Genomic DNA, 12,604 nt, shown 5'->3' with positions numbered 1-12,604 from the left:
ATTATAATAGTCATATTAGGAGAATGCTGAAGGAAGAAAATAATTGAAACGTAGCATTTTTGCCCTGTAAGCCAAGGCTGAAAATAACTTTTCCCACATGACTGGCTTCCAGCCATCCTCAAGGAAGAGTCTGTAGGTAAATCCAGCTCCAGGAGCCCTCGCGGCTGCTGCCAGAGCCTAGCCCGTTGTTTCCCTCCCTCCTTTTATGGAAGCACTCCTGCCCAGAGTGGCCCTCCCTTGTTCCCATTCTCCATTCCTGTTATCTCAGGAGACAGGAGTCATGGTGCTTGGAGCAAACATAGCATCAGCTGGCAATCAGCCTTTCCTGCTAAGTGGTCTGCATTATTTTTGCGAGCCTCTGTAATTGCTGTTTTCCTGGTACATCTCAGCCACCATGACAATACAGCGAGTGCTCTGAACCCTTCCCATTTGGTCGAGAGCAGCTCTGCAAATGAGCAGAAGTCAAAGCGTGGACATTTCCTGGATTCGCTGCCAACGCAAAAGAGAGGGAGTGAGAGGCCCTTCCACTAATGAGGGACCACAAGTACTGCCCCTCAAGAGGTTTGTTGCCAGTTGTTCCGAGAAAGGAGTTTTGAAGGTGAAGAGAGGCCAGACAGGAAAATTACAGGACAAGTTGTAAGTGCTCACTACCATGCTAAAACCTCAATCATGTTTTACATTTTGGTGTTATATATTTCCTTTTAACCGGGAAATCTTCCAAGCATTAAGAAGCACCTAATGGCCACCCACTCCAGTATTCTTGCCTGGAGAATCCCATGGACAGAGGAGCCTCTCGGGGTACAGTCCACGGGATCGCAAAGAGTCGGACACAACTGAGTGATTTCACTCACTTCAGCATGGCCAGGTACTGTGTAGATGCTGTGGGGCAGAAGGTCTAGTGGGAGACCTAGACCAAGTGTGAGACAGGCCAACGGCACCCGAGTGGGGGTTACATCACTCACCCCAGGAGAGGCGATGTGGACAGGCTGATTCCTGCTGGAAGGGGGAAACATTGGATCCAGACCCATGGGATGAAGAGAATCTTGATAGAGTGGAAAGTGGAAGCCATCCAGGCTGAGGACGGGAAGAGCAAAAGCACATTGGAAAACTATATCTTGATGCTTGTGGTTCCATTGATACAGTTCTCTCAAAATGACAAAATTATATACAGATTTAGTGGTTGCCAGAGGTTAACGATGTGTGTGTAGAGAGAAGTGGGTGTGGTTATAAAAGGATAGCATAAGGGACTCCGGCACTGACGGGAATGTTTTCCTTCTGTATTACATCAGTGCTAATATTCTGGTTGTGATATTGTGATGTGATGTAGTTGTACAAAATGCCACCACTAGGGAAAATGGTAAAGGATTCATGGGATCTCTCTATATTATTCTTACAAATGTGAATCTGCAATTATCTCACAGTTAGAAAAGTGTTTTTTTAAAGTATGTCTTGATGAAAGGACAGTCTGTGGTTGGACAGGACAATGTTGGGTGAGGATAAGAAATGTAGAAAAAAGTTGGAGAAGCTGAATGGAACTAGCTCCTAGAAGCTACAAATGCCACTCTAAGGAGTTGGAGGAAGGGAAGCCACAGAATGCTCTGCAGCTGGCAAGTGACATGCTTTTCAGGCAAATCATCCTGCTCATGGGTCTGCTGGACCCCAAAGCCTCACCCTTTGCTCCACACAGAGGCAGGATGCCTTCTGTGTACTAAGAGCATGAGGACCCGAAACGTGGCAGGTAAACCTGGGCGCAGCAGCCAAAAGAGGAGGGAACACCTCTGAGAGTCAGAGTTCAGGCTTCAAATCCTAGACTTGCTATTTACTTACTCATGCCACCTAAGGCAGTTAACTTCTTTGTGACTCTACTTCCCCATCTGTAAAATGGGAATAATACCAATGTCTGCCTCTCTTAAGATTATTTAAAATTAATACACATAAAGTGCTTAGAACAATGACCAGTACAGTAAGCACTTGGCAAAAGTTAGCTATTAATATTTTTTAAGGTGTAAAATCTTGCAACTTAGCAACTAGTTGAACTTGGTGGGGGAGACAATGAAAGAATCAGGATGTAATGTTCATCAAAGGAATATGGGAGATCATGAGTATTAGTAGCTAGAAAACAATAGAAAAATGCATGCTGAGGGACATTAGGTAAAATAACTATTTATAATCTTCCAAAGTGTCAATGAAATATAGAGGAACTGGCCCATATGGAAGAAGACCAGAAAGACACTACCACTAAAGGCAGCACGTGATTCTGAACTTGATCCATTGGCTTCAGAGGACGTTATTGAGATGATTGGGACAATTTCATTGACATGTGAATAAGGTCCAAAGATGCAGTTATGTAGGAGAATGTGCTTGGCTCCTGGTCTGGAGGAAATTATGTTAAAGTGTTCAGTAATGATGAGGCATCAGGTTGGCAGCTGATTCTCAAATGTTTCAGACAGTTCTTTGTACTCATAACTCTTCTGTAACTTTATGATTATTTAAAAATAAAAATGATTTTTTTCTTTTTAAATCTTTTTTTAAATTTCTAATTGAAGGATAATTATAATATTGTATTGGTTTCTGCCACATATCAACATGGATCAGCCATAGAAATACATAGGTCCACTCCCTCTTGAACCTCCCTCCCATCTTCCTCCCCATCCCACCCTTCTAGATTGTCACAAAGCCCCTATTCCCTGAGTCATACAACCAATTCTCACGGCTATCTATTTTACGTATGTTAGTGTATATGTTTCCATGCTACACTCTCCATTCGTTCCACTCTCTCCTTTTCAGCACCCACTGTGTCCATAAGTCTGTTCTCTATGTCTTTGTCTCCATTGCTGCCCTGCAAATAGGTTCATCAGTACCATCTCTCTAGATTCCATATTTATGCATTAATATATGATATTTGTGAAAACAATTTTTTATTGAAGTAGAGTTGATATACGTTGTGCTAGTTTCAAGCGTACAGCACAGTGATTCATTTTTGCATATATATTTGTCTGTTCTTTTTCAGATTTTTTTCCTTATTAGGTTATTATAAAAAATTGAGTAGAGGTCCTTGTGCTATACACTAGGTCCCTGTTGGTTATCTATTTTATATATACTAGTGTGTGTATGTTTATCCCAAACTCCTAACTTATCCCCCTCACCTTGCCTCTTTGGTAACCATAAATTTGAAAACAACTGATTTTAAAAGTAGTGACTAACAACCACAAACTAAAGACTTGTTTAGGTGCAACACCCTAATTCCCAAAGTTAGTCACAGTGGGTCTTAATTATTTCTGTGACAGGATTTATCCAAACTGCTGTACTCTTCATTTGATGTAGCAAAATGCTATTAATCTAAATATTTGTAAATAAAGCACCTGTCTCTAGATTAAATTAAAATTTCTTGCATTATTTTCTGAATTACAAAAACAAAAAGTAACGGCTAGCATTTGTTGAGCGGTCACCATATATCAGGCGCCATGGTCCCTGCTTTGCTCATGAGCAGATTCAGGGCCCCAGGAAACTTACCTGCTGAGCGTGTCCTCAAAATTGGGACTGTGGACCCTCCCCTGCGCCCTCTGCACTTCTCCCCACTAGACCACCTGTAGTGACTGCTGTTGTTTGTCTGTAACACCCTCTGCCCTCCATGGACACAATCTTTGAGGGCAAGGCCTGTGTCCCGTTCGCCACTGTATCCATGGCTCCCAATACGCCTCCAATAGATCAGCAGGGCTCAGTCCACACTCGTGGATCAAGCACTGAAGCCTGCTCACTGTGTGACTACAACCCCGAACAGGGCACCAGATTCGGGATGGATGTCTGACCCATGACTTCTTTTCTAGGGGGCCCAGGCTCTGGCAAAGGCACACAGTGTGGAAAGCTGGTGGAAAAATATGGATTTACACACCTCTCGACTGGCGAGCTCCTGCGGAATGAGCTGTCATCAGAATCTGAAAGAAGCAAGCTGATCAGAGGCATCATGGAACGTGGAGAGCGGGTGCCCTCAGTAAGCAACAGCTGCCTTCTCTGGCGGGGAGAGATCTGAAAGTGTTGCCATTAATCTAAGCTTCAGAAACAAAGAAACTCAAAAAGGACAATGCTGTATTTTGTTTCTTTTAACAGTCCAGAGGCAGGCAGGAGGTCCACAGCAGAGGCTCATCTGCCAGACCAAGTTGCCCAGGCCCTGGTTCCTTCTGTCTTGTTGCTCTGCCAGTTCCTTGAATTTAACCTATTTCATACTTTTTCCTAAAATTGGTCCCTGCTTCCCTGGTGGCTCAGATGGTAAAGCATCTGCCTGCAATGTGGGAGACCCAGGTTCAATCCCTGGGTCAGGAAGATTCCCTGGAGAAGGATATGGCAACCCACTCCAGTACTCTTGCCTGGAAGATTCCATGGATGGAAGAGCCTGGTAGGCTACAGTCCATGGGGTCACAAAGAGTCGGACATGACTGAGTGACTTCACTTTAGAGTTAAAAGCTTCAAAGCAGAAATGATCTTGGTGCAGCAGAACCTAGAATTAGTTGTTGTTCTTTAGTTGCTAGGCCATGTCCAACTCTTTTCAACCCCATGGACTGCAGCATGCCAGGCTTCCCTGTCCTTCACCATCTCCTGGAGCTTGCTCAAACTCATGTCCATTGAGTTGATGATGCCATCCAACCATCTCATCCTCTGTTGCCCCCTTCTCCTCCTGCCCTCAATCTTTCCCAGCATCAAGGTCTTTTCCAATGAGATGGCTCTTCCAATAAGGTGGCCAAAGTATTGGAGCTTCAGCTTCAGCATCAGTCCTTGCAGTGAGTATTCAGGATTGATTTCCCTTAGGATTGACTGATTTGATCTCTTTGCAGTCCAAAGGACTCTTGGAACCCTCTGAAAAACAGAAAATAATGTCTTGGTCTCATTCTGAGAGGTATAATGGCATTAACACGAAATTTGTTATCTTCCTTGGGTAGCCAAAGAATATCCCTTTTATTTATCTTTTTTGTTTTGTTTTGTTTTCAAGTCACCATCCATATCTGAGAGGCTGGATGCCACGGGTATCATAAAACATTCATCCCTTCCAGACTAACTCTCACACTAGGCTCTGTAGTCAGGGCATGGACAGTGCAGCCCCTATTAGCTAAGAGAGCTTCTCGCTTCCTCTTTAACCAGCTACAGTCTGTTTCCCACCTGGAAGCCAGAATGGTCCTCATAAAGGAAACAGACCACTGCTGTTGTCTCTTTTCTTTTTAAAGTTTTGGAGATTTATATATTAATCTGCTTATTTATTTATATTGGCTACACTGGGTCTTCGTTGCTTTTTGAGGACTTTCTCTAGTTTCAGCAAGTAGGGGCTACTCTTTGTTGCAGTGCTTGGGTTTCTCATCGTGGTGGCTTCTCTTGTTGTGGCGCACAGCCTCTAGGCATGTGAGCTTCAGTAGTTGCCGCATGTGGCCTCAGTAGTGGTGGCTCAAAGGCCCTTGAACACACGGGCTTCAATAGTTGTGGTGCACAGGCTTAGTTGCTCCAAGGCAAGTGGAAGACTCCTGGACCAGTGATCGAACCTATGTCTCCTGCATTGGCCGGCAGATTCCTACCCACTCTACCACCAAGGAAGTCCTGTAGTTCCTCTTAACAGGCCTCCTTCTGCCCACTCTTTTTCTCCTACAGTTTACTCTTTTCACAGCAGCCAGAGTGATTTCTTAGAAACATTTATCCCCCTTCCCAGAACCTTCCAACAGCTCCTCCCCACATTTTGAAGGAAATCCAGACTTTCCCATGGCTCTGGACTCCAGCTTGCTCTCCAATGCTCTTTTCCAAGACTCTCACATTTCCTCTCACCCACCCCCACCCCCCCATTCTTCCTCTCACAGGCCAGACTTCTCCTGCCTCTGGACCCTAACATTGTCTATTTCTTCAACCTGAGTGCCCTTCTTTCATATATGCATATAGCTTGCTCCTTTACTTCATCCAGATCTCTCCTTAAATATCACAGTCTATCAAAGAGGCCTGCATACCCTATCTGAAAAAACACCTTTAACAATCTGCTTCTTCTGATCTGCTTTAATTTTGTTCCTAGTAGTTCTCTCTAACTGATTATTTTCATATATTTACTTGTTCATCTAGTATCTGTTTTTCACTAAAATACAAACTTCATGAGGGTTTAATTCATTATTATCTAGGGATAGATTCTGAGTGCGCTTTGTGATACTTGTATTCCCCAGCCCCTGCTGAAAGTCAGAGGTAGCCAGGGACCCAGCGAGCACAAGGAATTCCCCTCATTTGGGCAGCGGGTAGCTTCCTTGTTTTCTATAAGCACAAGTTAATCAAAATTTTTAACAAAGTGATAGTGCTAGAAAATGCTACTTCATGTCTACTGAAAGTCTACTCAAGTCAATGCATGTCATGTCAAATTTTACAAAATATCTACTGGGAAAAAAATCAACACTGAAGTACATTTTATACCATGTTTTGTCTAGTTTTAAACTGCCATTGGGCCTAATTCAAGGAGTGCTATTGCTTGAAATACAGTGCCATATTTCATCTAATTTAAGATACCATTATTTTTAGGCAACCCCCCAAAACTTTAACCATTAAAATTTACCAGTAAGAAAAACCATCAACAGACTTTGACCCAGTACTGATTGTAAAATACCTACCAGTTCCATAGACATTAAAATTGGGTGGTGGGGGACTGAGATTTATAGTTGATGAAATACAGGATATTGCCATGCACTGTTAATGTAACTAGTACGTTTCTCCGCCTTGCCATGATGGGATGGCTGGGAGACCTTTGGTAACTCCAGAGTGCTGCTCTGTGGAAGAGTCTGGGTCCTGACCGCTCTCCCTCTGCCCCAGGGCGTCATTCTGGAGCTCCTGAAGGAGGCCATGGTGGCCAGCCTCAGCAACACCAAGGGCTTCCTGATTGACGGCTATCCTCGGGAAGTGAAGCAAGGAGAAGAGTTCGGACGCAGGGTGAGTGTTGCTGTGGAGATCATCCCAGAAGACAAATAGGGGATATTGTGGAAGCTGAAGGAATAAATTCGAAGTCTGTCAATTCTATTCAATAAAACTTTCTATTACAAATGGCAGAAATTCAGCTAAAAAAGTTAGGGGGGTGTGGAGGGTGGGAATGCTGTGGTGGATTTATTGTTCAAGTAACTAAAATCTCCAAGGGTAGTTCACACTTTAATGGATTCATGTATTCAAATTTGTTCATCAGTCATCTGACTTTGTCCATTTCTTGGATTTTCTTTCTCTGCATTGCCCTCATTTTCTTCCTGTTAGAGACATATTCTATCATCCAAGTGACTTCACAAAAAAGTGTTTCTCTTCTCCAGTGGGTCCAGCAAAAAAAAAGAACCCAGGGTTTTGTTTCATTACCCTGGATTATCAGGCCCTGGGCCCATCACTGAACTAATCCCTGTGGATTATCCAGGGATATCCTGGTTCAGTCTGGAGGACCAGGGCAAAGATGGGAGAAAAGGAGGGAAAATGGGTACCACACCTGAACCACACAGACTGAGAAAGGAAAGGGAATTACCTGAAGACAAATAGGATGCTCTTAGAAGAAGGCAGGGAGAACAGATGCTGGACAGGCAAAATCAGATATATGCCCAAGGCCCACCCCCTCACTGGGAAGCCACTCACAGGAGAATAGCAGTAAGTAAAAAAATATTGCTCCTATCATTTATAAAATCTACTCTGGGCCAAGTCCTGTGCTACGTGCTTTACATACATTATCTGTAATTTGTCCCTCTTGTGCAAACAAGAGGGAAACAACTGTCCCTGTTTATTAAACAAAGACTCCAGAGCCTACAAGAATTAATATTTATATAGAGATCTCTTTAGACTAGTTTTAAAATATCTTATTATATACTTTCATTTGATACATTTTTAATAACCTTTTATATAAAGGGAGTATTTCTTCATGGTAAAGGTGATGAATTAAGCCCAGAGAGGTTAGGTGACTTGCCCACAGTCACACAGCTAGTAAGCATCCACTCACTGGTAAGTAACAACTACTAGTAGGACTGAGGTTTGGGGGGCCCATCTCCATCTATCTCTAACTGCAGTGTTGATTAAGAGGAATTGTACCTTTGTGTCTCCTTGGGGTTACTGTAACCTCCTTTTGAGCCTCTGATTTAATTTCCTTAGATGGCATCTAAATACTTAAAGGGCAATTGCTAACCCTCCCTTGCATTTCCTACTTGCAATCAGAATCAGAGAAAAACTTTCCTGTCCTAGTTGGCAAGTGTGGCCAGGCTGGCTTTCTTCCTCTCAGCTCAGGAGCCTTTATCAAGATAGGAGTGAGCGGGGAGAAGTGGATTTGTGTGCAAAGCCTGGGACTGTGGCAGCTCCAGGTAGTTCATTAGAATTCACACACCAGAGTTCTAATAAGCTTTTTCCCACCAATCAAACTACTTTAAAAGCTCAGACTTTGATATAATTAACCACTTTTTCACAAAATGATGTTAGGAGATTCGTTTTAGGTTTTTTTGGTAGCTCAGATGGTAAAGAATCTGCCTGCAATGCAGGAGACCCAGATTCAATCCCTGTGTCAGGAAGATCCTCTGAAGAAGGTCATAGCAACCCACTCCAGTATTCTTGCCTGGAGAATTCCATGGACAGAGGAGCCTGGTGGGCTACAGTCCTTGGGGTTGCAAAGAGTTGGTCACAGCTGAGTGACTAACTTTATTTTAATTTTTTTACAAAATGGAATTGGGAGGATTCTTCTAGCTTTTTTAAATCACAATAATATTTTACCATGTTCTGTATATTTATAGAACATCAAATTTACCATCTTAACTAATGTTAAGTGTCTAGTTCAGACATATGAAGTGTATTTGTACTGTTGTGCAACCAATCTCTAGAACTTTTACCATCTTGCAAAATGGAAGCTCTACACTCTTTGAATAACAGCTCCCCACTTCCCTGTCCTCTCAGTCCCTGGAAACCACTGTTCACTCTCTGTCTTTATGAAATTACTACTACTGTATGTACCTGACATGCATGGAATCCGACACATTTGTCCTTCTGTCACTAGCTTATTTTTCATGATAGCATGAATGTCCTCAAGTTTCATTCCTGTTGTAGCATATGTTAAAATTTCCTTCCCTGTTAAGGATGAATAATATTTTGTTTATCCATTCATTCATTGATGGCTACTTGGGTTACTTCCACTTTGGGGCTGTTGTAATTAATACTGCTATGAACGTGGATGTACAAATAGCTCTTCAAGACTCTGCTTTCAACTCTTTGGGGTATATACACAGAAGTGAAATTGCTGGATCATATGCTAATTCTATTTTTAATTTTTTGAGGAATCAATATGTACACATACATACTGTCAGCCATAGTGGCTGCACCATTTTGCATTCCCACAAACAATGCACAAGAGTTTCAGTTTCTCCACATCCTCACCAACACATATTGTCTGTTTTTTTCATAGATACCATCCTCATGGGTGACATTGTAATTTTGGTTTACATTTTCCTAATGATTAATGAAGTTGAGCTTCTTTTCATGTGCTCATTGGCCATTTATATTAATATGTCTTCTTTGAAGAATGTCTATTTAAGTCTTTTTCTTATTTTTTAACTGGGTTGTTTGGGTTTTGTTGTTGAGTTGATGGTTGCCTTTTCACTCTGTTGATTGTGTCCTTTAATGCACAGAAGTTTATAATTTTTATATAAACCAATTTATCTATTTTTGCTTTTGTCTCCTGTGCTTTTGGTGCCGTGTCCAAGAAATTCTTGCCAAATCCAGTATCGTGAAGCTTTTCCCCTATGTTTTCTTCTAAGAATTTTGTAGTTGTCACTCTTATATTTAGCACTTTAATCCATTTTGACCTAATTTTGGTATATGGTATAACATAAGGGTCCGACTCCATTCTTTGAATGTAGATAAACAATTGTTCCAACACCATTGTTTGAAAAGACTTTTTTCACCAGTGAATGGTCTTGGTACCGTTGTCGAAAATCATTTGACCATTTACAAGAGAGTTTATTTCTGAACTCTCTATTATATTCCATTAATCTAAATTACTGACTTTATGCCAGTACCACAGTATTTTGATTACTGTGGCTTTGTAATAAGGTTTTAAATCAAGAAGTGTGAGCCCTCCAACTTTGTTCTTTTTCAAGATTGCTTTGGCTATTTAGGGTCCCTTGAGATTCCACAAGAATTTTAGGGCAAAATTATCTCTATTTCTGTAAAAACAACAACAACAACAAAAAACGAGACTTTGGAACTTGATAGATATTGTGTTAAACCTGTAGATCACTTTGGCAGTATTGACATCTTAACAATATTAAGTCTTCTGTGGACTGTCTTACATTTTTGTTTGTTCTGATCTAGCCAGCATCTAGGCTGTGAATAAGTCTCCTGGGAATACTCTCTGAATAACTGAGGAATAAAGGCATCTTTCCTGCACCACTTCAGAATTAGGGCCTGTGTAAATCCAAGGGGTGAGGAGAAATCCAGAAAAGAGGAAGGTGTGATTGGGCCCATGAGGGGCTCCCTGCTGAGTGGGGATTAGCCGTTCTGTAAACATTAAAACACAGAGGAGCAAAACCTTAAAAGGGGGGAGGGGGAGATGAGTGCTAAAGGCTACCCATCGGCAATGTTGATTGAGGTTCAGGCTTCAAGATGGCTGCACCCCACCAGGATATTTCACACCTGACCTTGCCTGTGAACTTAAGGTCCAAAAGTCCTAGCAGGGTCTTTAGGAGGGTCAGGACAGGTCATGAACTTGCTTGGAAGTGCTGGGGAAAATATCCTTTTCAGTATCTTCTCTTTAATAGCTCTCAGTGGTAGTAGAATTTTCTTCTGAAACCCCCAAATGGCCAAGTGTGATAAATAAAATGTAGGGTAAAAATAAGCATCTTTTTTGTCAACTACTATGTGCAAACAACAAAATTATGTTCTTTATTCTCCCTTCTGTTCTTACTTTATCCTCCTAACTTTTCTAACTAGTAAATAAGAACTCAAATCATCCATACAGTCTTCCTGATATAAAGTAAAACTTCCTTCCCCACTGTGGACCCCATTCAGACAGGTTTTAGAAAGTGTCAGAGAAGAGACACTGACACTCCTAACTAGAACTTAGGAGTGAGAAAGCGTCACCAATGTGATAAGTGGGAAGTTTCAATCAATTCTAAAACTCATGTAGCCATTGCTAAAATACACAAGTGCCCTGGCCGACGACCTTCAAGAGAGATGTCTATGAAGACAGTCCCTCACATTCTGCAGGCACGAATTCACCAAGATCAAGCATGATCTTGATTTGTCCCTGGGCACAGCAATTTAGACGATTCTATCGATTCAGCTCATGTGAAGAGAATACATGCAGCCCTCCTAAACAAACACCTGCTTTAATCCTGACCAGACGAACAACGATGCAGACGCTACAAACCCAGAACAAGCTGCTGTTGATTCACTTATGCCCTGAAGGGACCCCATCATTTGTACAACACCCTCCAAATTACTAGCAAGCAACTCATTTGAAATTTGGCAAAGACAAATACAGATGTACAATTTGACCCCAGAGATTCAGAGTAGTCAGCCTGGTTGGGAGCACAGTGCATGTTCCTTGTGTACCTGTCAGGCCTGCGACTCTTTTTGAAGCCCTTTCAGGCCTATGGATGGTTTCCCAACTCACAAATGTCTCAGCAGCCCCTCTATATCCCAGAGACTGATGTGCCTGATGCTTGGGACCATCTGTTGCTGAAAAAAATCCTGTTTAGTTAGTCAGCCTGATGCTTTGGATTCCTGTAGCTTATTGCTCTGAGAGGCAGGTCCTTTGAGGATCTGCTTGGCTAACCTACACAACACCACTAAAGGCCAAATGCTAACTCATGTCCATAGCTTAGGGCTAGGTCTGTATGTGATTCCTCTTTTACCACCCTATCTTCTGTTCCCAAGCCTGGTTTTACCCCCACTGAGTTAAATATCTGTGCCTTTAGTATCCAACAAAGCATAAGGGAAGGTTGTCTGTGTGTGTGTGCGTGCACGTGTGCATGTATGTGAAAGAGAAAGAGAGGTAATATAAAGGAGGAGTAGGGGCTTCTAACCACCATCTCCATCTCTCACCACATTTGTGAACTCCTGGTTATAGTGACTACATGTTCACAGACCTGTATTCAGAGCCTGGCTTCATATGTCCATGACAAGCCATTTAACTATACATGGTTCAATTTCCTCCTCTATAAAATATAGATTGAAAATAGCTGGGCTTCCCTGCTGGCTCAGTAGTAAAGAATCTGCCTGCCAATGCAGGAGATGCAGGTTTGATCTGTGGTCTGGGGAGATCCACTGCCGTGAAGCAATGAAGCCCCTGCACCCTGGCTATCGAGCCTATGCTCTAGAGCCCAGAACTGCAACTACTGACGCCCATGAGCTCTAGAGCTCGCACTCAGAAACAAGAGAAACCCCTGCAATGAGAAGCCCGTGCACCGAAACTAGAGAGGAGCCTCCTCTCACCACAACTAGAGAAAAGCCTGCGCAATCATAAAAACCCAGATCAGTCAAAAATAAATAAATAAAATTATTTTTTAAAAAAGAAAATAAATACCTCCAACCATTACAAAAAAAAAAATGAAATCTTACCATTTGCAACAACATAGATACATCTAGAGGATTA

The 12,604-nt window shown here is 42.2% G+C and overlaps 1 protein-coding gene across 2 annotated transcripts in view; it reads left to right on the top strand.

The window, feature by feature from the left end:
- AK5 (adenylate kinase 5) overlaps window positions 1–12,604 on the top strand; it is a 260,255-nt gene that overhangs the window by 222,584 nt on the left and 25,067 nt on the right. For both annotated transcript variants that reach the window (XM_070467898.1, XM_070467897.1), the window contains exons 11-12: window positions 3,828–3,991; window positions 6,820–6,936. In XM_070467898.1, the coding sequence (XP_070323999.1) occupies window positions 3,828–3,991; window positions 6,820–6,936 (281 nt within the window). The remainder of the gene's footprint in view (window positions 1–3,827; window positions 3,992–6,819; window positions 6,937–12,604) is intronic.

This window comes from Odocoileus virginianus, chromosome 5, assembly GCF_023699985.2.
Source record: "Odocoileus virginianus isolate 20LAN1187 ecotype Illinois chromosome 5, Ovbor_1.2, whole genome shotgun sequence".
Taxonomy (NCBI): Eukaryota; Metazoa; Chordata; class Mammalia; order Artiodactyla; family Cervidae; genus Odocoileus; species Odocoileus virginianus.
Note: the sequence above shows the minus strand (reverse complement) of the source record. Positions and strands in the feature narration are given on the sequence as shown.